Source organism: Chrysemys picta, chromosome 5, assembly GCF_011386835.1.
Source record: "Chrysemys picta bellii isolate R12L10 chromosome 5, ASM1138683v2, whole genome shotgun sequence".
NCBI classification, from domain to species: Eukaryota; Metazoa; Chordata; order Testudines; family Emydidae; genus Chrysemys; species Chrysemys picta.
Genome location: NC_088795.1, coordinates 32,220,978 through 32,248,398, shown reverse-complemented (window position 1 = coordinate 32,248,398; position 27,421 = coordinate 32,220,978). Strand labels below are relative to the sequence as shown.

Genomic DNA, 27,421 nt, shown 5'->3' with positions numbered 1-27,421 from the left:
GTAATATTTTGGTCCAGTTTCAGTTGTCGGGGTTTACATGCTGGCTGGTGCTGGTGGTCCTCTCTGGCCTTACACTCTATGGATGAGCTACTAATTTGTGTGGATTTCATTATGGCTAATATCTGTAATAAATGCCAAGAATTATGTCTTACAAATTCAGTCTGTGGAAATTTCCTTTAAAAATATGTCCCAGGTGATACAAATGACTTTTAGGCAAAATCTATTTTGATACCCCAGGTCTCGGAGGGGAATCGTAGCTGTTGAAGCTGGGATTCACAAGACAGGGACTGAGGTGCTGCATTGGAACAGGAGCACTGGAACCTGGGTCTCTCACCGCCCAGGTGAGTGCTGTAAGTGGTGGGAGATAGTCATATTCCCTCTCTCTGGGCCAGTGCTTAAACAACACCTATTGGATGTAGTGATAGCCAGGGGAATATGTAGATTGTGAATCCCCCTGGGACTTAGATGTGAATTGGGTGAAGAAGTGCTTAGTGTTGTCAGGATTTAGGCAAGACTTCAGTGTGCACATGCCAGCTGCTGAAATTTAGGCACCTTGGGGTGCTTTAGAAGAGAAACATAGGGACATCAGGTGCCTGCAGGGTTAGGTGGCAGCTGAGCAGGGGTGTTGTGAATGCCAGGGGCATATAAATTGGCAGTTACGCACCCAAGTCCTCCTTGTGAGCCCCACTCTAAAGCTTTTAAGGATCTGAAGCAAGAACAGGGAATGTTTATTTGCTGAATGTTTCTGACAAGCAGCAAATAGTAAAAAGTGGAACTATGGTTGCAAAAAGTGAACCAGTGGAACTAGTAAATGCTGATTATAGAAGGAAACTGTAAGGGGAAAAGGAAATCCGTGTGAATCCTCTACAGAATGTGACTTAGAGTTCAAAAAGACCCTTGTGACTGCTCCTGGTTTAGCTTAACTGTATTTTGAAGCCCTTTTTATATTGGACACAAGTGCTAGTGCTTATGGGGGGAGAGGGAGAGACAGTGTTAACATAAGGACTATCTGAGAAGATATTGGGGAGAAGGAACAATGAGAGCATGATCTCCTCATAACTGAAACAAGCCACAGGGCTCTAAGCTTTGGCTAACCACTTAGGTCAAAGGGGTAACTCTTACAGAAATGGAAATTGTATGTGGTCCATTACAGATCACTTAAGTGACCATGGAAGTGAAGGGTAAGATTATTAAGCAAATCTAACTTTTCACTGCTAATATTTTCATTGTGGATGTGGAGCTGCTACCAAGAATATTGATCTGCTGTAGTAATCTTATGAACACTATATGGGACCCGGTCAGTGAGGTGAAGTTACTATATATTGGATAATGACTTTCCCAAATCAATGCATTAATCTAGCTTAATAGGGAGCTGTTGGTAAAACAGGTAGGAAAGCAACACAATGGATCTAGATAGTGGGAGATCCTACCTCTTAATCATAGGGGAGTGCAGTGGGTTGTGAGTTTGCCACCAAGCCCCTAGAGGATTTTGGAGTGCCTATAGGGGCTTAGACCTACCTACATCTCCATGTGGAAGATGGATTAACACCTGGTAAAACAGATGTACTTATAGTCTGTTTTTAAGACCTATTTTTGTGAAAGCCTTTTGTTCTAAATACTTTGCTTTAAGACAAGGTAATATATTAGACCAACTTAGTGAAAGAGACAAGCTTTTGAGCTACACAGAGCTCTTCTTTGGGGCTATTTGGTTACTGGATACACACTGTCTTTGCTCCCAGAGGGAAGAGAATTGCAGGTATTGAACACAAGTTAGATTTACTGAGGCAATCACGGCTGCAATAGAGGGAGCTACAGCCCAGTGGGAAAATAGCATGATTCCATCCCAGATGCTGACCTGAGGCCCGAGAAGGGGGTAGAGGTGCAGTTAGACTGTAACGGTGATAGTAACAGTGCAATGGCGTTATCTCCCCACAGACTCCATGAAATATATATTCAGAGGACTACAACAGCATGAAGCAGTGTTACACACAGTGAGAGAGAGTTCTTATGCACTTTGTAAAGCTGCACCTCCTTGCAGTAACAGCAGCTGTTCTGGGGTATGGTCTATACATGGTACACCCAGAATTTATTCCAAACCTTGACCCGGACTGAATTGCATGATCCATAGCCATTTTAGTTTGTCATGCAGACTTCTAACATGTTTGTTTTCCTCTTGCAACTTTTCAGTCTACCCATGTGCAAATTTAAAGAAACCCAAACCTCGGTGGATTTTGACTGTTTATGGTCTGGAAAGACTGCAGTGAAAAGCCTTGTGATTACAGTACACAGGCGTACAACAATGGGTAATGGCAAATGTGATTTAATTAGCAAGGGAGTTTTATAGTAACCTGGTGTCTGGTTTTCTTGCCTACAGAAATAATAAATGGAGATTTCTGCTACATATGGTTTTGGTGAAAGCCATGTGGCTCTCGGTTAACTAAAATTCCCCTCAGACATCTGAGAAACACACAAGGAAGATTTGGAACAGTTTGTGTTCAAGTGTAGGGACATTAAGTGATGAAATTAATCAATGGCAAACATTTCCAAAATGAAAGTCTGTTACATCCTAGTTACTTTAGAAGCTCCAAGGTCAACTTCATCAGCTTGGCACCATACAGCCTAAAGTATTTAGTCTGATGCCCCATGTAAGTTATGATTCATACCTGATGTAAAATTGTTAAAAATTAATTTGTAAGAATTATAGGATTCCTGTTGTCCTGATTTGTAGAGGCATTGATTGGAAGTTGCAAGTACTTAACAACTCTTTAAACATAGTGTCAACTCGAAAACAGTTTACTCTATCAGCTAGTGGCTTGAAGCCAATAGGAGTCTTTTCATTGACTTCAGTGGGGTTTGGATGGGGCCAAGACCATTATCATACAAAAGCATTGTTGTTAGGGGGAACAAGTGGCAGATAGCTACTGGAGGAGTTGATGTTTGCGTGATAAGATGCAAAGGTGGATGGAAAAACTACTGTTGTGTTTTCTCCCTTTGAGAGAACACGGAATCTGGGGTAGATTCTGCTGGTGAAAGCCCTCTTCTGTGTGTGGCTGTAAGGTTTTGTCTTAGAGCTAAATTGAGTCAATCAGCTGTCCAGCATGCCATGGTTTGTTATCACAATCTTCAGACCCTTTGTCTAGACTCATCTCTTAAGGAACCTGACTATGAAAACCCCAGGGAGGCTTTGCTTTCAAAAATCCCATCCAAATTGTTTGAAGTGTGGCAATCAGCGCTGGCCCACCTTCCCTCCTATTAAAGCTTTACCAATAGCTTCAAACTCTGCACTGGGAACAGACTTAGGCCAACTCAAAGTTTTTTGAAAATCCCACTTATTGCATTTTGATGCGAGTGGAAATTAAAAACAAAACCAGGGAGCTATCACTTCAGTTGTACTCAGTGCCTATAAGATACTCTTTATTTTCAGTCAGTTTGGGAGGAAAGTTAACATTTCTTCAAAAACTTAAATTATAAGCCAGTTAAAATGATATACAGTACGTTTGATAACTGTTTCCATTAGAGTTTAGCACAATATCTTCTTGTTGACACTTCGAATGGATTTTTCAGGAGGATTTTCTTTAGAACCAGCTATGCAGTTGTTGAACAATAAAGGAAATGGGTAGCTATAAACAAGGTCTTAAGGTTCTGTTCAGATCTCACATAGTCATCTGCACACCTGAAATTGTGCCTGGAATGTATGGAAAATGGTAGTCTCTGCTAGTTACATCCCCAATTAATGAACTCCATGTGGGCAGACCCTTCTGTCCTTGCTAACTCCCACTCACATTGGTGACTCTCTGCATGGATTCAGGGTGTGAGCTTGCATAGAGCTCATTGCAAGATCAGGAACTTTGGCAGGAGGACTGAGAATCATGCAAAAAGGGGAAAAGATGACCCAACAAAGTTAAATGTTGTCTCCTCTACCAAAATTGAAGTGGACCGAAGAAGCTCACAGTCTTAAATACTTAAATACTTTTTTTTTTTTTAAACCTTTTGCAGGGGGCTGGTGACAATTCAATCGACTCCATCAATCAAATCAGACAGAGTAATCACTAGAGGTGAGTGATGAACTATCGAGGGGCTGTTTGGAAGGTGAGCCATTACATGCTGTACACCAACAAAGTGAAAATGTAGCTGTTTATAGTATTAATTTTGCCTCTTGCTGTAATGTTCACTTATTTAAATGTAAGGATTTGTTTAACTCATTCAAGCATAGACAGTGGCATAATATTGTTGTATACTGCAATACTGATGAAAGGTCCATTCACTACTTCCGAAATTAATCAAAATCCAGAGATCCCAACTTCTATTGGTACATGCCTGTACATATGCATGTTGAATGGGCAGAAATAATGCACTGACCTGTAATATACCATCTGCACTAACAAAACTTCCATATGCCCAGTCCTAATTGCAGAATGATTAAAACCTGAGTGGGTCTTTCTTCTGTGGATGGAATAGATCCCTATTCTAGCCATTTTACCAGGACCTCGAAGGGCTGTAATATGATTTGGTAAAACAGTTAAAACGTATCTTAGTACAAAGTATATTTTAATCCTTTTAGGATGAGCTACTAAATCCAAAACCATGGTAGATTTATTGGGACATATCTCGTCTTAGCGAGAGTTTGAAATAAGGCCTTTGACATCTTGCAATGTCATCCGTATGGACAGAGTGTGCAAGACTAGACACAGGTTTTTGTTGAAACCAGAAATAACTTTTATAAGATCATACATAATTATACATTGCGCTTACATTAGTAATTTACATTTAATTATTTTAAAAGGTCATAAGGCCTTTTGTCTTCTTCCCCTTTTTGAAATTTTAAGGTTGTCTCCCTAGAACAACAATCTATTAAGTTTGCTTCTAACTTTCTTAAATATAAAGATAAGTTTGTCAAATTTAAAACTGATCTCAATGCTGATAGTAAAGCTTTTTCATTTAAAAAAGGCTAGACAAGCCAAGTGGAGAAATTCAACATTTCTCCATGGAGCTGTACATTTATCACATCCAAAATGGATGACTAAAAGAAAAAGCCCAATATTCTGACAAATACTAATTCCCTCTAGAACGAACATTTTAGCTCTAAATGTTGTAGTTTTCTGAGCAGTCGGGCAAGGACCTTGTACAGGTGCAAGATTCAATGGTCAGTTATATTTCAATGCATTAGAACTGACTCACTTGTGCTGCTTAGATGGGTTGTAACAATTACTATCAGCACAGACTGTGGCCCATCCTATTGATTGTCAATTGCAAAAGCACCTCCTTGGCAGTGCTCAGCATCCTACACTCCCAGAGAGATCAATGGGAGTTGATAGTAGGCAGCATCTTGCTAATCAGCTAGTGTAAACTAACTTAGGCCTTTGGCAACCCATTGAGTTACACACCAGTGTACACCAGCTGAGGATCTGGCCCTTTGTTTTCAGTCATAACCTCATGAAAAATATCACACTAGTATTTAGGGCCAAAAGATAGAAAATGTCAGGACACTGCTGATTTATCAGTGGTCACCAGCAGAGGGTCAAAAAACACACTGAGCTCACATACTGTATTTTAGCTTGAAAGCACAGCTGCCATTTACCTTGCAACTGGAATCTGTAAATATAAGAAACAAATACATTAGTAACCACACACATTTACACAACACAGTACTAGCAATATTAAGGGATGCAGCACCTACTCTACATAACTGCCTTTTGTTAATATAGATACATCAGAATAAATGCTATTTGATATGTAACACACCCTTCTTTAAAAGTCAATGGCAGTAAAATAGCCAAAGTTCAGGTCCAGGCCTCAGTTAACTTCAAATTATGAAGTCAGACAAATCGCACAGCATATCCTTATCAGTGTAATGGTAGCACTATAGCAAAACACAGAACAACAGTTAATACTACTGCTGTGAGCTGGAGATCTCTTCTGATGACATTTAGCCACAGTTGGCTCTCCCACTCCCTCCCTGCCCATTTAATATGAGCATCTTTCAGGCATGGTACAAGGTACTTTGTGTGTAATAAAGGTATGTGGACAAGGAATAATACTAAAAACACCCAATATTGGCTTGAACTTTGCATTCTTACAGACAATTGGCATTATTTTAAGTAGAGTTTCACTAGGATTTGTACAAAAGTGGGCTAACGAGGTGATCACTGTCCATATTTTCCACTTTGGCCCACCGTTTTGATAGGAATAGGATTGAAGGGAAAGAGAAATTGTATATATTCTTTGCCAGTCTAGTGGGTGATGCTAATGTTCTTCAGAGCAGCGGCCTTTCCTCAAGCTCACATCATCTAATCCAATGTCCCCGGTTCTGCCTTTCCCTTTTTCACCTTTGAAAATAACCTGGGGAAGGAAATAAGACACAGTCAGATGTAAACTTAAAAAAAAGACAAGAATGGCTACCTGTTCTGAAGGGCCTCAGGGAACTTAGAGACATATCCCTGGATGTTGGTATTTGTAATGGATAAAACACGTTCAGTGATCTCTAGAAGTGTGCTTACTCTGCTGATGGAAGCAGAGTTCAGCTTTCAGGGAGGACTCTGTCTCCAAGAGTGGTGAACTTCTCTTTAGATATATTTAAATCATTCCTCCCAGTAATCACTTTATCCATTGCTCTAAAGAGCCATCGTATTTTTTGTAGTATTTTGAAAAGATTTTCCTTTCCACATCCACATTGCAAATTGATCAATTTGAACACTGAATGTATTGTAAGCTGGATCGAGAAATATTATCCCCTATATAACATGCTCCAAGCTTCTGGGGAAATGTGCTAATCTAAACTTTGACTTCCTACAACATAATGCTGCATATCTGCGTTTTAAACTGAGAACTAAAAATACACCTAGTTTGAATGAGGGAGAAACTCAACAGATTTAAAGTAGGATGAAGAAGAGAATATAAGGTGAGAGGACCATGGCAGAATAATATGCTGTAGAATGATCCCTAAAGCCAAACGGGTACTAAACTCTAGCTGAGCCCATTTTATATTTATTTTAATCCAGCCACAATCACCTGCACTGCTGCGATAAAAATCGAAGACTAAACTGTTCTAACATGAGCAAATGTTATTTTGTCCATGGTCTGAAAATTAATCAAACATTCCAGCAAGATTCTCTCATTAGATAGGAGAACCTACATGCTCCCTAAAAACAAACCAACCCCAACAGGATATGTACACAGTGACCCTGTCAAAACTAGAGTTTAGATAAATTCATGTAGGATTTTGCTTTATTACTGATGTAGAAAAAAGTCAATACAAAGGCAAGATCTACTATCAATTCTGTAAAATAATGTTTACATTCCCTTTAGGCTTTTCGGATTAATGAGGGAAGTTAGAGCAAAAAGAGTGTGTGGGTGGGTGGGTGGGTGGGCTTAATTTTTCAGAAACAACAAATAGTTTGATGCCCACTGGAGGCACCTTAAACAGACCTGATTTTTCAAAAAGTGTTGGAGAGCCTATAGGTGTCTCAAGATGGGCATCCAAAAACTGGGGTACTGAAAATCATAGCTGATGTTTTAAAATATCAGCTATCTCACAAATGCATCTTGTTCTTTTATATTTGTTTTTTCTGTGATAGAGGGGCTGTTTGCTGAGTTATGGTGTGGCCTTATTCCGAGAGCCTATAGACTATTTTTAAAAGACTAAGGAGCAGGTGTTTATAAATCCATCTCTAGGCGCTGTCCTCCTTGTTCACAAGTTCTAGTGACCTCCTATATTTGTTTACCAATATAAAATACTCTGCCTGACTGAAAACTAGTTAGTATTTTTACATACAACGGAGGAAAAACATGTCCACTGTCAGGCATGAATTAGTAAAAAAACATGGGCTATTCAGCCTCCTATACTAAAACACTGAAAACTGTATAGACAGCTATACTTACACTTTTGATGCCTGAGTCTTGCAAAGTTATTTGTGTTTGTCTCCAGCCCTGGCCACCATTTCTTCCCCAAACTGCAGGTCCATGAGCACCATTTTTTCTTAAAAACACTTGGAGTAGACCAGAATGTAGTCCAGATACCTTATGCCTAAAGGACAGACACAAGTCCCCTGAATGAGCTAACTGGCCAAGTGGCAAGACCAGACGTGCTACTTTTCCCTCTTTGCCTTTGGGTTCAGAGATAGTCACATACTGTCCACCTGCAAAAGAAAAGGCAGCTCTTTTTAAATGGTTCCAAGCATGGTCAGTACCTTACACGTACTTAATGTGCCATCAATCTTGAAAATTCCTGTGTCTTGGGGATTTCAAACGCCAGGATTTCTTAGAAATCACTGTTGTAAATGTGCTGCATTAGCTGTGGTAGAGGAGATTTAAATTTCCGTTACAAGTCATTGACTCTTCGATAACACTGCTACATAGGAAACTTCACTCAAAAGCTTTAACAATAAACTAAGCCTCTATTATTCTAGATAGCAGTTATGAAATGACAAGATTTAAGCACTCAGTAAAATTTTTGAAAATTCCCATTTGTCCAGAATGTACAAGTATTAATAAGTCCCATTTTCAGAGGTGACTTAGGCATTTAGTAACCTAAGTCTCATTGCACTCTCCAGTGTGTCTTATGTTGGATTGTTACTGTACATGTGAACATCATTCAAAAACCCATTAATATCCCCATCCCTTTAGGGAGAGATACCTGCATATAAATATACTGCAATAAAGGAAAACCAGAGGAACTCATGGCAACATTTATAAAAGCCAAAATCAAACATGTAAGCCCAATAAATTCTTCTAGTGATCCTTTTTATGTAGGCTGCTAAAACTGTGATAAATGAGACTTTAGGTCTTCTAAAAATCCCATAACCATACCAAGAGGATTTTAAAAAAAAACTTTGAACTCATTAAAGCTAGAGCAGCGTTTCGAAGTTGGAATGAGACCCAACTCATTTTTTGCAAATCTGAGCTGACCAGAAAAAAAATTACAAAACAATAATATCCAACTGAGAACTCCACGTTCTAACCATAAAACAAACAGTTTTGATATCACAGCAGAATGTCAAAAATCAAAATTCACTTTAAAGGTCTTAGTATTAATTACGTTATAAAGGTTCCATGAAATCTGAGCTGTTGAAGTCAGTGAGCCTGAAAATACTTTTTCCATATTGTAGATGTACAGAATTTACTTAATTATAATAGTTTAACCTTTTACTCTGAAGTTTAGTCGCAGTTTTAGTCGAACTAGATTTGAATATTTCTTGTTCAGTTTGATCGTTAATGTTGCATAAATGTTTGTTCTAAGCAAAGCTATGATGATTTTCTTTAAAATCATCTCTTTGCAAGAAAATATGAATGTGATTTTTAACAAAATAATGTGCCAAGACAAAGCAAACAATAGAATTTAAAAGAAAAAAGTCCATAATCTCGGCCTTCACTTCAGCAAAGCATTTAAGCATATGTTTAAAGTTAAGCATCTGCCTGAATTCCATTGACTTCCATGAGACAATTACATGCTTAAATGCATTGCTGAGTTGGCTATGCTTTGTCTACACATCGTTTTTGGAACAGTACAACTAAATTGGTAGAAAAAAAAATTCAGTTAGTTCAGTATGACCCTCTAGCATGGACAAAGTTATACCAGGATAAAGGTGCTTGTTATTCTAGTACAAACACCTTTAAACCAGTAGAACTGCATCCACTCTAGAGAGTTGCACAGATTATCTAAATCAGTAGGAAAACATTTAATTAACTTCATAGTGTGTGTGTGTAGACCAGCCCTACAAGAAAAGACCTTCACTTGTTTTCTACATACAAGGTAAACCTAAAGAAATAGCATAGCACCTTTATCAGAAGCTGCATTTTAAACCACTTAAAAAAACAACTAAACATCAGGGCTTTGAAAGCCAAGAAACAATTGGCCAGCTGCAAAGAATAAATCTGTGAAATGATTGGGGTTTTGTTTGGTTGGTTTTAACAATTTGTAAGTAACTGGTAAAAAACAGAAAAAAATATATATAAGAGTTCCAGCCAGCTAGCCAAGTGATATTTTTGAAACTACTGCTTTTCAAAACAATCCTGGAGTAAACAAAATTCATGCACTTTATAAGTGAGTACACCTAATCAAAAACTCATTGTAGGCCACACTTGGTTCCAGGACACAAGCATCTTAAAAGTTATCTGTATGTAATGCTAAATTATGTCTTTTCTGAGCCTGAGTCACATGAGAAAGGAGTGGTGCTTAGAGGCACCATACCAATACAGGTGGAGGGGAGGGGAGGGGAGGAGAGTGTGTGGAGATCATGCTTCTTACTACACCCGTTGAACAGGTTTAATCAGTACTGCCCCCAGTGCAGCCACCCTGGTGTACAAGGATGATGGCCCTGACCTGACTCCATCAGATAAGGATGCCTCTATTGCAGTGCTGAAGGAAAGGACTTCCTCCATCCTCCCACCCACATTGGGGCTATGATTTAACTCACAGTATTTTACAACCAGGGAATGCATTTCCTTTCAGTGTCTACAATCTGGTCACATGAGGCATTCTTTCTATGATGTAATCCCATAGGGTCTAATGGAGAACTAAAGAAGTGTGTCTAATCTCCGTCCCTTTGGTGAGAGGGCTGAAGGGGACTGCATGGCCAGGACTGTATGTTTAAAACAGAACTTCACCATATAGCTCTCAGTATTATGTGGAGCAGATTTGGCAGCTAAAACTGACTTGCGTCCAGCCTTGTTTTTTTTCCTAAACTCAGTGTATTTTTTTTGTAGAGAGAGCAGATTCTCTGAGGTGTATCAGTATGAGTGGTTCACCGCCCTCAGTGAATACCAGCTTGGATCCAGAAAGAGCCTGTGATTTGTGGCATGGTTCATTAGTGCCCTTTTTTGTTCCATTCAACTCAGTATTCCAAGGTCCCTTTGTGCTACCCGAGATGTACGCTGTAAATTTTGAAAAATCTACCCTCCTTCCCTTATTACAAAAGTATGTACACAGGAAAACTGTTTTAGTAAAATTTCATATTGGATTTCTGTAAACTACGCTCTGACTTGGGAATGTTAAGGTAGAAACAGAACTTAATTTTTGCTCTACTGTTAAATACAATTTCCAGCTTTGCCCACAATTTTAGTATTACCATACAAATAATTATGTTGGCATGGCAATTTAAAAAATCTCCTCATATCCTTGAACTATAGATTTTACTTCAAATAGGAATAAATAAATTGGGCCACATTCCAAGTTCTATTCTTATCTTCCTTAATTGAATAGGAAAAACAGTGTTCCTTCATAGGCATTCCTATCTAGAAGATATAGGCTAACAAAGAGCCAGTTCCCCAGTTGAGGTACAGTGGTGTAGTTCCATTAAATTTTGTCATCAACGTTGAAGTAGCAAAACCCGCACTACATTTAATGGAAGCAGGTCCTAAAACCATTGAGTTGTAGGCCATTTCTTAAGCTACTGTCAATTAGCAAAGTGTTGAGAATCTCCTCCTGCTCAGATTAAATATAATGGGAGCAGGCTTGGGTTCTTAAATTAAACAGGTGTGACTGGACAAAGTTATTGTACCTGATGGATCTCTAAGTGGTTCCCAGTGCAAATCATCATCTTTATCTTTGATCCATCCACACAGACCACTATCGAAGTTACAGCTGTGCACCAGGATACCTGCAAAGAACAGACCAGAAAGACACATAAGAACAGTCCTTGAGCCTTAGGGCTGGTGGACCACTCACCAACTTTCTGACTGGATTTACAAGCCATACAAAAAGAAGCTACAGCAATATTAACAAGTACTAGGCAAATAACAGTATCACTTAATATATTCTTTAGAGCACAAACCTGTGTTAATAAAACCCACATTTGTAAAGGAAGAATGAGACCAATTAGTTGAAGGGACACAGTTAAAACAAACATAGTATGAAACCAGCATAACTGTATCCTGAATAGTAAACTTGATAAGTACCTGGATCGTCATTTGCTTCATCCTCATCTGCACTAATCCCTTTTTCAATTTCAAATATTTCAAACAGATTATTGCTCACTCCAGGCTGTCGTGGTACTGGAAGAGAAAGTAATTTTTAAAGAAATGAATGAGGTAGATAAAAATAGTCAATGACCTACTTACTTATCTTTAATAAAAGCCCGAGAGAAAGCCTCAGGCTTATGCTCTTCTTGATGAATTCAATATATTTAATTACATTTCACATGAAGATTCATAAACTTCCCGCCTCAGTGATTTATGCTGGAACATTTGTCTCTGTAAAGGGTGATTCAAAAAATTCTGAAGGCTCTGCAAACGAAGGGCGTTTAAAAAAAGTTCTCCGCAAATACATTTTCAAATAAATAAAACAGTCAAATGTGTTCTCTGCTAAAGCCTCATCTGCCTTAAATCAGCATCTCAGAGGATCTGGATTACTAACTTTCACTGACAGTAATGGGAATCTGATGTCACACATTAGAGAATCTGCAATACCCCATGCACCTGACCAGCACACAATTAGACATAGAACCATCACACTATAAAAGATTAGAATAAAACTTGATAATTCCTAAATGATTATCAGGATTATATTTTGGAATAGGTGATACGGTTTACAATACTGCTGCCTGACGGTCAAACAGTAATCTGAAGAGAGAATTGAGCATGCAAAGGAGAAAATGCAAGGTCTGAGGTTTGTTTTAAACTTATTTCAGTTGAGTAATAGTCCACCAAAAAATCCAGGCTTCTGCCTCTGTGCTTTTTATCCTCCTTTGGCACTGTTGGTTACATTTATTCTATGCAAAAACCTAGCTTAATGTAGCAAAATAATAGAACCCAGGTCTTCTGTTTACCAGAACTTTACTTAATACATGTGTTGAGTACTGCTCAAGAGAGACACATTGAGGGACACTGGACAAATAAGTGACATAGCAGCTTGCTCCCAGTCCCTCTCCCCCACTTCTGCTGCCTACACCCCCTCCCACCCATTACCCAGTCCCATCCTTAGCCTCCTCTCCTCCTTTTCCCCAGACCGCACATCATTCCGTTCCAATGCAGGAGACATGGCGTTTCCAAAGGACTGTGGATTTGAGGTCACAGCCTCTTGCTTTGGTGCTTCCCAGTCCTGAGAGCTAAGCACTGTGTGCACGTGGGAGAAGAGGGATGAACCCCTCTGAACACAGTGCCGCTGCTTTGCTGTGTGATCTTAGACAAGTCACTTATCCCCTCCACACTTTATTTTGTCTACCCCATAAGGATGTTGCAAGCCCTCCCTAAAGAATATTAAGTGCCAAACTAAGTTCTTTGGGGGCAGGGACTGTCTAGTCTGTGTTTGTACAGTATCTGTCATGGGGCACTGGTCTCCGCTCTACTGCAATACAAATTATAATCACAGGCCTCCCAAGTGCCACACATTTCTCTTTAATGTCACACTTGCCTCCGTTTTCTCACACACTGTGAAGCAGCATGAGCCAGAATGTCTCCTGGTCTCATCCTCAGGCACAAGAGAGAAGGGGGGATAGACAAGAAGCTCCTTTGCTGCACATGCACTGTTCTCTCTACTTCCTTCCTAAGAACTTCCAGCACAGCTGGAGCAGGCGAGAGACTGGAGGTCCAGCCTGCACACCTGGCAAGACACACACAATGGTCCGGTAACAGATGTCACTACAGTGTGAATTGTGGGAACTGGGGATATCAGTTCCTGTATTCCCCATTGCTTCTCTCATTTTATGCACATCTCAACCCCTGCCATACTCATTGCCTTCACTACACCCTTTTCCTAGCTCCTCCAGTTACCTGACTCTCCGCTGCTCTGGAGCCAAATGCCTCATTGACTTCCCCTGGCATGAAGGACTCAAAAATGGCTAGAAGTATTTTTCTGAAACTTTCCCAAAAATATCTGGGGGCAGAGAGCACTGATAATTTCAGCCCAAAAGAGATGTGTGAGAGAAAGTTATGAGCAGTTTAAAAGGGGAGTTTAGAATGGAAGCTGGAATTCAACCATAATCATAGCTGTCACTATAATACAGGCCCTGTGCCCTAGTTGCTGCACTCAGCTGTATAACAACTACACAGAAAGGAAAGGGCTCCTTGAAATTAGAAAGGCTCTTGAGGGATTCATATTTGCAGAATATGGAATGGCTGCTTATACTGCCACTTAAATACACTGACCTTGAAATTCCAGACTAGTTGCCGGGACCCTTACTATACTAAAGGTTCTCAGTGCTGCCTTGACTCAAGATATTCTGTAGCATTCTTCTAACCACATCTGTGTGCCAAATTTTAGTTTTCCAGATACAGTACACAAATGTTGTGTCTGAAAGACAGCTGTAAGCTGTAGCTAAATCGATTATTGCACTTGTTACAGCTGTCTTGAAAATTCCTCTTCCAGCCACACATCTAGCACATCATTAATGACAGTAGTAATGCATTTCAGACTTATCCTCAGATATTACAGCTCCCTGTGGTGCTTAGAATATTTATGGTTTGATTTAATTATTCACGCCATCAAAACATAAAATAAGAACTAGAAGCATGCTTGCAATTCAGTTTTAAAATAAATTCTAACATACCAATAGGCTTTTTAGATGACTGAAAATAAAGATGAATTTAGTGATTTAAGATTCTGACCAGAAATGAATATGGTTATTTCTATTAAATCACACCCAAACTGAGGAAGAACACGCTTTTTAGCCAGAGTCTTTTTTGCACTGGAAGCAATGTGTAAATAACACTGTTGAATGTGTACTCTAACTTGTCAAATCCAGGGAACTGGAAAACACTCAGTAATATAAACAGAATCTTAAATCAGGATCAAATAGATTTTATAATATATGGTTACAACTTTTGGAATTTTAACAAAATAAACTGGTAATGTTAAGAGCTTGACCAAACACAAATACGTGCTTTAAAAGGTAACAAATTACATGTTATGAAGAAGATATTTTTAATCCTTGTATGGAACATACATATATGTTAATAATCAAGAAAGCTCCCCCCAGACCAGGACACACCAACTCAAAGGGGCACTAGACCTTGCCAAAAAAACAGACATAAAACCTGCAGACATATCACCACCATTACGATGATTGATCACAATACACCTTTCAAGATCCATAGGTTCTACACATACTGATCACAGGTGATGTACCTCATCTAGTGCACTAAATGGCCTAATAAGAACTGTGTGGGTGAAACGAGACAATCACTACACTCTTGAGTGAACTCTCACAGAAAAATGATAAAAGAGAAAAACATCATATTGCTTGTGGGCAAATACTTTTCACAAAACGAGCATGCCAGCTCTGACCTCTCAGTCCTCATCTTCAAAGGAAACCTGCACAACACCTTCAAAAGATGACCCTGGGAGCATAAATTCATAATTGTGTTAGACACCAAAAAGCATGAACTCAATAAAGACACTGGATTTATGGCTCATTACAAATACCTAGAACCCACTAACCCACATTTCTCCTATGACTGCAGAAGTGTTAACTGCCCACTTCACCCCGAATGGTCCCTTGCAACATGTTAACTCCTTATGATAATCAATCTGTTCCACCTCGTATTTAGCTGTGACACTCACAGTACCTTTCCCAGGTCTGCGGAAGAGCTCTGCGTAAGCTCTAAAGCTTGTCTCTCTCACCAACAGAAGTTGGTCCAATAAAAGATGTTACCTCACCCACCTTGTCTATTAATCAAACAAAAGGTTTGAAGGGAAAAAAAAAAGAATCTGCAGTAAACTGAATATTTTCCCTCATATTTCGGTCAGCTTTAAGAACAGCTATTTTTCTTATTATTTTCTTCCATTGTAAACTCTTTAGCATTAGGAATGTCTTTGTCCATTTGTAAAGTACTGTAGGTCATGTTCTTATACTCTCACTTGTGTTGAATAACACCTACACCACAAATAGTCCCAATGACTTCAGTGTGACCCTGTTTGCAGAGCAAAGTATAGTGTAAGTAAGAGTATTAGAATTTGGCCTTTTTATTTATAGGGCAATACATCATTTTTAATAATAGTTTTGCTATTTTGTTTTTAACATCTGTTTTGCTTATACATTCATTTTCTTTAGCGTTAACATTACAAAAAAGCCCATATAAAAGCTCTGCATATCCTAAAAATAGTTCATATTTATGCTATTGCATGGTTAGTGTAAGTCTAATATACAAATGGAGATAATCATTAACCTCAGCAAGCCAACAAACCAAAGAGGAAAAGCTCCAGAAAAGACTCTGAGCCCCAGGCGTACACAAGAACCTACTCCTTCCCCAAAACCCTATCAAACAAATGGCATTTGCAGCATGCCCATGTTATTGAGTACAGGCTATTTCAGACCAAGGAAGGGAGCAAGTTTCAGAGTCCTGGGGCCCTCACTGAGAATGCCCTGCTCTTCTTTTATAATGAGGGTGATCCAGCTTGAACACCTCTTCCTACTGGAGCTATGGCAGTAAGACGCTGGGAAAGAGACTGTCTTTCAGATAGGCAAGTTTAGCAGTAATGCCTACACAAAAGATTTAAGATCAATTTCAGCTAGGTGCTTAAGCACATGCCTAACTTGAAGCATGTGACTAGTCTGATGGATTTTTGTTGAAATTCTTAAAAATCCTTAATGGGAAATTGACTGCCAAATGATATTAAAAATTCTAATCGCTACACAGGGCATTACAAACAGAAGTGAAGCAGTTTGAAAGATACCACAGAAATGTTTTTAAATGAAATAAAACAGAATCAGTAACTATCAAAGAGGGAGTATTCTGAAAATCCACTGGCAAAGTAGTATAGAACTAGAGTTGGATGAATAGTGAAAAATAAGTGTTCAAGAAAATGCAATTGAATAAAAACTGCAAGTTTGCTTTCACATCCAGAGATCCATTTTATGTGCTATTCACACTGAGGAGCTGGTGCCTGGCTTGGGAGTTCATTGGGCTTCACACCAGTGGATGGAGCAGCACTGACACCTTATAAGAGAAATTTTCCATGAGAGTTTCCATATGAGGAGAGATTAAAAAAGACTGGGACTTTTCAGCTTGAAAAAGAGCTGACTAAGGGGGAATATAATAGAGGTCTATAAAATTATGAATGGTGTGGAGCAAGTGAATAAAGAAGTGGTATTTATCCCCTTACATACACATGAAGCAGGGTTCACACAATAAATTAATAGGCAGCAGGTTTAAAACAACCATAAGGAAGTACTTCACAAAGTGCACAGTAAACTTGTGGAACTATTACCAGGGGGATGTTGTGAAGGCCAAAGTATAACTGGGTTCAAAAAAGAATTAGATAAATTCACACAGAGTAGGTCCATCAATGGCTATTAGCCAAGATGGTCAGGGACACAACCCCAGCCTTTGATTGCCAAAAGCTGAGAGTGGACGACAGAGGATGGATCACTCGATAAATTGCCCTGTTCTGTTCACTCTTCCTGAAGCATCTGGCACCGTCCATTTTCGGAAGACAGGATATTGGACTAAATGGACCATTTTATCTGACCCAGTATGTTCTTATGACCCTGCCAGCTTTCCTCTACTAGCCAGAATCCAAGGGAAACTGAATGGCTCTGTAATTTCCCTCTCCTTTCCTAGCACTCTATAAAGAGATGTATGGTGGAGAGGGATTTGGGAACACAAGCAAATTGCCTATAAACTTCTAGATCTTATGCACCCGCTGATTGTTGGTTACAATTATAGACTCATAGACTTTAAGGTCAGAAGGGACCATTATGATCATCTGGTCTGACCCCCTGCATGCTGCAGGCCACAAAACCGTCCCTACCCTTTCCTTGACTCTGCTGATGAAGTCCCCAAATCCTGTGTCTTAGTGACCCTCCTGCTAGAGATCCCTGCCCCATGCTGCGGAGGAAGGCGAAAAACCTCCAGGGCTTCAGCCAATCTACCCTGGAGGAAAATTCCTTCCCGACCCCAAATATGGCGATCAGTAAGACCCCGAGCATGTAGGCAAGAGTTTCCAGCCTGACCCTTGTTAGCCATTATACTGTTTACCTACCATTGCTTGGTATTCCTCAGCTAATATGTTTTACCATTAAACCATTCCCTCCATAAACTTGTCTAACTTAATCTTAAAACCAGACAGGTCCCTCGCCCCCACCGTTTCCCTCGGAAGGCCGTTCCAATATTTCACCCCTCTGACGGTCAGAAACCTTAGTCTAATTTCAAGCCTAAACTTCCCCACGGCCAGTTTATATCCATTTGTTCTCGTGTCCACATTAGTACTAAGCTGGAATAATTCCTCTCCCTCCCTTGTATTTATTCCTCTGATATATTTAAAGAGAGCAATCATATCCCCCCTCAACCTTCGTTTTGTCAGACTAAACAACCCGAGCTCCTCCAGTCTCCTTTCATACGACAGGTTTTCCATTCCTCTGATCATCCTAGTGGCCCTTCTCTGCACCCGTTCCAATTTAAGTTCATCTTTTTTAAACATGGGAGACCAGAACTGCACACAGTACTCCAAATGAGGTCTCACCAGCGCCTTATACAACGGAAGTAGCACCTCCTTATCCCTACTAGATATACCTCGCCTAATGCATCCCAAGACCGCATTGGCTTTTTTCACCGCCACGTCACATTGTCGACTCATAGTCATCCTGCGGTCTACAAGAACCCCTAGGTCCGTCTCCTCTTCCGTTACTTCTAACCAATGCGTCCCCAGCTTGTAGCTAAAATTGTTATTAGTCATCCCTAAATGCATCACCTTACACTTTTCACTATTAAATTTCATCCTATTTCTGATACTCCAATTCACAAGCTCATTCAAGTCTCCCTGCAATTGCGATGGGTCAGGTCAGGGAAACGGTCTCCTTTCAGATACATTTATTATCTTGTTCTTATTCTCTTCCCTGAGCTTGCCCCATCAGCCAATATGATGCAGTGTCACTTCACCCCCATGCTATCAGTACCCAGGACCAGTATTGGTGAACTCCCTGTCCTATTTTAATCTACTATAACCATTTAACATAACGAAGTTCACCCTGTTAGCATTATCTTTTGCAGCTTTTCTTCCACACATTGTAACCCCTCCTCCCTAGGGTGACCAGATCACCCAAGACAAATATCGGGACGCGGGGGGGGAGGGGGGCGTGGCCAAAAAAAAACAAAAAACCTTCCTCCGCAAGTGCTGGAGGGAGGCCCAGGAGACTCAGGGGAAGCGCGGGGCCGGGGTGAGTAACAGTCCGGCCTGGCCCCGAGCAGGCAGGACTCAGTTGGGAGGTAGGGAGAGGAGGGGGGCGACCCGCGGGGCCAGGCGGCGCCTGTTCTCCCCCCCGGGTAGCGGGACTCGGGAGCAGCCGCTGCTGCAGCTCCCACTGCCGCGGGGGCAGGAAGCGGCCATGGCGCTCCGCGGCTGCAGCTCTGGCGCCTCCGAACCCCCCGAGCCGGGGCCTGCTGCGGGGACCCAGCAGCGCGTACGCAGGGCCCAGCCCCTGGCCAGGCGCATCTGGGCTGCTGCTCAGCTGGTGCTATCCCGCGGCGGCCCCAGAGTGGGGGCAGCAGGCCCCAGCCCCCCCGTCCCGCAGGGGAACGAACGGGGCTGGGCGGCCGATGCCTCCATCCCGGGGCCGCCACGGGATAGCACCAGCTGGGCAGCAGCCCAGACGCGACTGGCCAGGGGCTGGGCCCAGCGTACGCGCTGCTGGGTCCCTGCAGCAGGCCCCGGCTCGGGGGGTTCGGAGGCGCCACAGCCAGGGAGTGCCATGGCCGCTTCCTCCCCCGCGGCAGTGGGAGCTGCAGCAGCGGCTGCTCCCGAGTCCCGCTGCCCGGGGGGGAGAGCAGCAGCCGCCGCCTGGCCCCGCGGGCCGCCCCCCTCCTCGCCCTACGGCCAGGCCGGACTGTTACTCACCCCGGCCCCGCGCTTCCTCTGAGTCTCCCGGGCCTCCCTCCAGCGCTTGCGGAGGGAGGGGGAATGGTGAGCCCGGGGAAGAGGCGGGGATTCGGGGAGGGAGCCAATCGGGGGAGGAGGGGGCGGAGTCGCGAGCACTTCCGGGCTCTAGGCTCGGGGCATTTCCTTGTTTGTCCAGTGTCCCGACCGCATGTCGGTCGGGACGCGGGACAAACAAGGAAATATCGGGACAGTCCCGATAAAATCGGGATGTCTGGTCACCCTACTCCTCCCCGAACTCAGGGCAGGAGTTTAGGGAGACTGGCCAGCAGTGCATGGCAGTATGACTCTGCAATAGCCATACTCCCCATTCCCTCCCATGGGAACGGGGAGTATTTTGGCCCCATTCTGATGTCCCTGAGAGCTGTAGGACATTCTGGCAGATCTTTGTACCTCCAGAGGTTAGGAGGGTCATGCCCGCTGCCTGCTACATGGAGACCCTTATCATTTTGCCCACCCCACTTGCAGAATGAATTGCAGGAAATCTCACATGGGAGATGATAGTTTCCTGGCCCTTACTCAGATTTTCTAGCTTTACAGAACAAAGTGGTCCCCAAGTCACTAAACGAAATTCCACTTCCCGTCCCTGTTTACCATATAGACATGAACATTCAAGTATAGCAAGTTTAATATAACTATGTATAATTTAGGGCCCCCACACAAAGATTTCTCCAAACTTCTTCCAAAAGACCCCTCCTAATGTTAATTTCACAAACTTTGAGAATGCTTTAAAAATGTCCCTTTCAGTGCTGGATTCTAATGAAAGGAATGTGCACTCATATCCAGCAAACAAGGGAGCTACCATATAAGACACAGGAGTCTTAACATGGTCCATATGTACTCTTCTTTCCTAAGACGGCTAAGTATGCTGAGTGGAGATCCGTGGGAGAAAGAATTTGGCACAATTATTTCTTGTGAGCTTTCCAAGCCTTTCGTGTGTACTTTACTTAGCGTATCAGTGTAGTTTTCACTTTACTTCAACTGCTTGATAAGATTGTTAAATATAAACTTGACTTCTTCTTAGAAGATTCCATGAACTATATACACTGCATGGTATTTCTCAAGGAGGCTGTGTAGTAGAACTACATAGGTGGGTGAGCCAGTACACTAATTCTACAGCATTCCTCAAGTTATTGAGTAAAGTTCTTCATAAAGGGATGGGAGAGGGGAGAGATTTTTTACCAGCTACATAAGACCAATTCTCACGCTGCCTTTTAATCTTGAAAAAGTCTTGTTACTTCTTTCATCTGTTCGCCAATGGCTAAATTTGGGAAGCTGAGGTATGGTGAGTATATTTTGGGGTTAGTCATGGTTATGGCCCTCAGTTTTTTGACGATTCCAATAACAAAAAATAAATTGAGAACTGAAGCATAGCTTCATATTGTTATTAATAATTCTAAAATAATAACAAAAATAATAATATAATGCAGTTTAAATGTAGCTGATTCCACACTGGAGCAATTATGCATGCAATTCCCACTTGTCAATAAATGTAATTAAGAAATAGATAAGAAAGTTCCATTCTTAAAGCAAATTAAACTTGGTTAAACTCTTATTCAAAAAATAAAAAAAAAATAAAAAGAGGAACAGTTCCGTGGTCTCCAGTGCTCACATATATTAGAAATAGCTAAAAGAAAACTAAACAGTCAGGGGCTAGGTCATGACCCTCGGTCCCTGAACCATCTCGAGAGTGCCTTCCTATTTTGCCCCAGGCAGGAGAGGAGATTAGTGTGTCTGGAGTTGAGGGGGGGAAGAGGGAGAGAGGCAGAGGTTAGACTGGGGAAAATGTACATCATCTTACCCCACCACAAGCCACCTACCTGCCCATGGTATGTTGCCTAAAATTCTGCAACCTGGGGCCACATTAACTTTTGCTTAGGGAACCCCTTCCCCCCCTTTTATGGAGAGTTTCCAATGGCAGCTACTGATAGGTCGTAACTGAAGGGCAGCTGTATTGCATATTAGCAAGGATCTGGGGGACATAGAGTTTCTTCATGGACAGCTTTGTGCTTCTGGAAGGTTTCTTGAGAGCTTGGAAGGTCTGCAGGCTTTTGGGTGGAGAGAGGAACATGATGATTTTGGGAAAACTCTTGCATTCTCTCCTGTCCTCGTGTACCACTATACATAGAGAGGGCAACATGGCCCTAATCCAAGTAGAGCCCAATTCTGTATTCTTCAGGCAGGTTTAATGCCCACTAACTTCTTTAACCTAACCCTTGTTACTTATATTGAAGTGCATTTTTTATAAATGTAGAATTGTTCAAGACATCCTATTAAATCTCTTTAAAAATTGAACTGCTTTTCTTTCAGCAAACAGATCTAGAAGATGAACAATGGTTATACAATCAGTATGAGACACAGACAGACCATCATAAACAGCAAGCACAAGCTTGAAAGAATCAGGTGTGAGCACAAAATTGCATGGAAGAATGTTGGAAGTATGTGATTTACCCTTTACGTAAAGGATTCAGGCTCTCACATTCTTTACCTTTAGCACTGTCTCATTTTGATAGATTCAAGGATTACACAACCATACTTGCTGTGCCTTCTAAGGTAGGGGTGGGCAAACTTTTTGGCCTGAGGGCCACATCTGGGTATGGCAATTGTATGGTGGGCCATGAATACTCACAAAATTGGGGGTTGAGGTGCGGGAGCAGGTGAGGGCTCTGGTGAGGGGCCAGAAATGAGGAGTTCAGGATACAGGAGGGGGCTCCAGGCTGCGGCAGGGGTTTGGGGTGCGGGTGGGGGGGGGTGAGGACTCCAGCTGGCAGTGCAGGCTCTGGGGTGCAAGAGGGTGGGACCGAGGGGTTCGGTAGGTGGGAGGGGGATCAGGGATGGGGCAGGGGGTTGGGGTGCTCGAGGGGGTCAGGGGCACAGGCTCTGGGCGGCGCTTACCTCAAGCGGCTCCCAGAAGCAACGGCATGTCCCCCTCTGGCTCCTACATGGAGGTGTGGCCAGGTGACTCTGTGCCCTTCCCCCATCCGCAGGTGCCACCGCTGCAGCTCCCATCAGCCACGGTTCCCAGCCAATCGGAGCTGCACGGGTGGCGCTTGGGGCGGGAGTAGTGTGTGGAGACCCCTGGCTGCCTCTACACATAGGAACCGGAGGGGGGACATGCTGCTGGTTCTGGGAGCCGTGCGGAGTGGGGCAAGCCCTGGACCCTGCTCCCTGGCAGGAGGTCGAGGGCCGGATTAAAAGGGCCAGATGTGGCCCATATTTCTAAGGCCCTGTTCTAAGGCCTTTTCAGTCTTAAGAAGAGCGACCCCAAAAATTCATGAACATAAAACAAGCTTTTTTATAAAAATGGGAATTGAACATCCAAATCTTTTAGGTGGCTTTGAAAATCTCAACCTTAAAGACCAATAAATTCTGCTCATTAAGAGCCTTATCCAAAGTCCATTTTAGTCAATGGAAAGATGCCTACATACTTCAATGGGCTCTGGATCACATCCTGAATAGTTGAATATTAACCCCATGCTACATTCCAGCAAGTTTTCATTCACGCTGTGTCAATATCAGGAGAAGATTACCCTTGCTGCTAGATTCCATTGCCTCATCTGACTAAGTGGTTCAGAAGACAAGAATAGTAAGTCCATGAACAAAACCCAAACTATTGTCTGTTTTGTTTCAGACAGTGAGACGGTCCTTTAAGTCCTTTTTTTAGTCCAATAGTAAATACTGGTAAAAGAGTAAAATACCAAAGTAATCTAAAACCTTTCCAAAAAACAACCCCGTTATCTAAATGTCAGTCTAACCTACACCAGTTGGTGTCATCATTAAGCAGACTAGTGAAAATTACAGTGGTCCGAATGACAGTGCTAAGCAGCAGATTCAGGGACATTCTGCAATGGATATTTCAGTGGTTCTCAAACTTTTGTACTGGTAACCCTACACAACAACCCTCTGGGTGTGACCCCTCCTTATAAAATTAAAAACACATTTTTATATATTTAACATCATTATAAATGATGGAGGCAAAGCGGGGTTTGGGGTGGAGGCTGACAGCTCGCGACCCCCTGAGGGGTCCCGACCCCCAGTTTGAGAACCCCTGACCTTGTGTATGGGACAGGAAGCCAGAGAAGCAGAGACGTTGCTGAAACTATATTTAGGAAAAATAAATAAATAAAAAACCCCGAGATGTGTGTTTGTTTTCTACAAGAACATTACCAGGCATATTGTCTTTGTTGAAGCACCATGAATTCATTGCTGGATACAGTCAAATGGTGCTAAGGCATCACTCCCCTTCACTATGTGCCCCATATCCTGCCACCTACTGAAGCCCCTTCCTCCCATCCAAGTATTATATACCAAAAATGTCACCCACCTATTGGTGGTGGTCAACTGAGCGCCCAGAAAGGCCCAACATTTGCAACACTAAGCTATCATTCAGCTGCAGCACTAACTGTTGGAAACAACAAGACATTATACTGAAGAAGTTCCTCCCTCAAGCCCTTGATGTATTGCATGCACAGCTAGAAAGCCAAGTCACAATCTCCCTCTATCAGCAATAGCTACCCACCCCAGGGTATAAACCAGCCTGAAGGTCCAAATTTGATAGCAGCTTTTAAATTGTAGACAAAGGCAGAACAGGATTGGACAATTGGCCAATATGCCCAGTACTGCCCCCTAATCTATACCACAAAGTACCACATCTCACCATTTCCCCTTTTTTATGACTGTCCCACCGCAGTATTATTGCGAGCCCTCAGCCATGTACTGAGGGGGAACTAGTCTAGCAAAGCCAGCACAGTTCCTGGAAATAGTTTACCATGCTCAGTTCACTCCTGCATCACCGTCAGCGAGGAGGCTGACCTTAGTAGCATCCACTAAATCATCTCCTTCCAGGTGTACAATGATGGTTGCAACATGTCTGCATTGCTGCTGTCAGGTCAGTGGAGCAGGGCATGATCTTTTTCATGCCCCCTCAGGTCCCATGCATCCCTCAGGGGACGACAGGGACCTCAGTGCAATTCACACTTCCCTGTTGACATCTAGCAGCGAGCCAACCACAAAAGGAACAGCTTCTGTTGCCAGACATGGGTATCAATCGCTGTCATCCCTAGGACTTAAGCATATGGGTGCTGGCCAAGGTGAATCATGGGCGGCAGACCAGAAAATCTGCTGGAGTGTTAGAATCAGGCTTAGCGGGAAATTTTAGGATGTTTATAAGTCTCTGAAAGTTCAATAAACCATATCAAATGGAATTAGCAATGACGAGAAACTATAAAGAGCTTATCTGACCATAACTTTTTAGTTAACTTCTCAGCTGATGTTGGGGTTTTGATTGACTGATTAATTTTTCAGTCTAGAAATAGATTCAGATTTTGATCCACTTTCGTAATGTTGCTTCTCCTTTTGGACAAGAAGGAAATAAATGTCAATATCCTAAACATTACACAGCTGTCTCATGCACTCATGTCTCAAAATTCTGGGCAGCTTTGAACCTCTATCTAATCTATGGCATTTCTAACACACCTGTTATCATAATATCTAAGCTCCATGAAACAATTAAAAAATGCATACGCTAAAGGGAAGTATTTGCACAGTCTCTTCCTTGCTCCCAGTATTATGTATGGATTTTTGTTTGACTGTTTCTACATCTTGTCTTGCCTTATCTACCTTCCCACTCCCCCTCCCATTTGTTCAACTGCGAGTGAGTCTTGGAGAGATGTCACTACCAGGGTGGGCCACTTAAAGAAGGGAATGTTGTATTTGAATATGGTCAGGCAGTGTCTGGTCTGATCTGGTGACACAGAGGATTCCACCTGGGTGTGTAACCCAGGGGCAGCTACCTATTTGGGAGTATACTTAGAATGTGGTTAACTGATTGTAACACTTTCTTTTAGGTAACCCCACTACACTGCTCAGTCTGCTCCACTTTGGGGTATGAGCCCACAACAAAATCACAGGAAGGGAAACGGAAGCAAGATGCAGGGGATAAGGAGCAGACGGGTTCAGAAAAGGAGGGGGAGGAACAACTTGATCTTGACTTTAAACTTGGCCTTTGCATTACAAAGGAAGGTGGGAACAAAGCTCTAAAGCAGGGGTCGGCAACGCTCGGCACACGGCTCGCCAGGGTAAGCACCCTGGCGGGCCGGGCCAGTTTATTTACCTGCTGACGCGGCAGGTTCAGCCGATCGCGGCCCCCACTGGCTGCGGTTTGCCGTCCCGGGCCAATGGGGGCGGTGAGAAGCCGCGGCCAGCACATCGCTCGCCGTGTGCCGAACGTTGCCGACCCCTGCTCTAAAGCTACCCAGTAATTTACAGCACCAGCCAGGGGTGGGAGCAGAGCTGGGTAGAGCTAGTTAAGTCAGGAAGGCTGGCAGCTCCTTTGTGCTATGTATAATGCTTCAGTGAAGCCTCTGGTAATCCCTCACCAAACAGCTACTCTTGCTGTTTCTCTGACATTCTAACAATACATACATACTGGTACTGTACCCTTAGGAAAAATCCTGATGTCCAACAGGCACCTTACTCCTGTGGAAGGGAGCTCCAGTGCTGACCTGACTAATCCTAAGAATGATGAGGCTGGTGCAATGGGGCGACGTGATGCACTGAGGCCCAGAAAAGGGTGGAGAGCCTATTCATACAAATAGAACATTGAAAGGGGATAGGAGGGATTTCAACTTTAGGAGGGACAGGGAGAGAATTCAGGGCTGGCAGGGAGGATGGTTTTCACCAACTGTAATTTTTGCACTAAATAGACAAAAAACGTCTCTTTACGGTAGGAATCTAACATCTACATAGGAACCATGAATGCAGCCATTGTATACGTTTTCAATCTGGATCAATATTGGGGAACATAAACAAAGCAAGCCAGTATAGTGAAAATACATGAGAATTGCCATCTTTTCTGAATGAGCTAAGTGAGGGAATATAACAGCTTCCTTCCTATATGCTACCCACTATTCCCTCCTTAATACAAGGACATTGTTCCTTATCCACACCTGAAAGCTCTCTGTGGCAGTAGGGCCTGAGAGGCCAACAGGCGTGGCTTTCTCTATGCTACATAGTGCTGAGTACACGGATAGTGCTCACTGAATAACAAACAACAAAAACGGAGCTGTGATGGGAACTGTTTTGCAACCGTGACTGCAGGTTTCACTTCCAGAGTGAACATTATAATATGCTCACTTACTAAGTGCCTTGAGACGGGGGCTGTGTGTTTGCTGTGTGAGGTAGGGGACAGTGCCCACCACATTCTGGGTGCTATCAAAATACAAATAATTTTAAAAATAAATGACAACGTAGCAGGCCTGCTGCAGGTTACCCCAGGAGTGCCCTACAATTTGTCAACATCTAGAGCATGAAAGGAATCTTGAATCTTGCTCACGCCTTTGATTTTATGTACATCAAATACATCTTTAATATGGAATGAAGAGAAGGGATAACAGATTAAAAAGCACATATCTATGGATCTGATATGGAGGGTGGCTGAGTACCAATATGGCCTATTAAAGTCAATGACAGTAGCAGGTGCACAGCATGTCTCCGAATCAGGCTGATTTGTGTACTGAAGTGTATTGAAGGATAAATAACTGGTCTCAGGCTATATATACATTTCACAAACTACTAATGGCTACTCCTGAGCACTCGTAAACAAAAACATGATACACA

General features: G+C 42.4%; 2 protein-coding genes across 24 annotated transcripts in view; one reads left to right on the top strand and one right to left on the bottom strand.

Annotated features, from left to right (window-relative positions):
• The window catches only part of TBCK (TBC1 domain containing kinase), a 240,907-nt gene extending 225,321 nt beyond the window's left edge, over positions 1–15,586 (top strand). For 16 of the 20 annotated variants that reach the window (XR_010601755.1, XR_010601761.1, XR_010601758.1 and 13 more), the window contains 2 exons: positions 238–341; positions 3,997–4,931. The gene's annotated coding sequence lies outside the window, so the exon portion shown is untranslated. Of the gene's footprint in view, positions 1–237; positions 342–3,996; positions 4,932–10,701; positions 10,969–12,511 lie in introns of those variants that run through there. The other 4 variants (XR_010601746.1, XR_010601753.1, XR_010601752.1 and 1 more) reach the window with 4 other exon arrangements.
• NPNT (nephronectin) overlaps positions 4,693–27,421 on the bottom strand; it is a 97,338-nt gene continuing 74,609 nt past the window's right edge. For all 4 annotated transcript variants that reach the window (XM_008170120.4, XM_008170121.4, XM_008170122.4 and 1 more), the window contains 4 exons: positions 11,893–11,988; positions 11,496–11,594; positions 7,879–8,135; positions 4,693–6,339 (listed from right to left, as the gene is read on the bottom strand). In XM_008170120.4, coding sequence (XP_008168342.2) covers positions 6,244–6,339; positions 7,879–8,135; positions 11,496–11,594; positions 11,893–11,988 — 548 coding nt within the window. In that variant the 3' untranslated portion in view covers positions 4,693–6,243. The remainder of the gene's footprint in view (positions 6,340–7,878; positions 8,136–11,495; positions 11,595–11,892; positions 11,989–27,421) is intronic.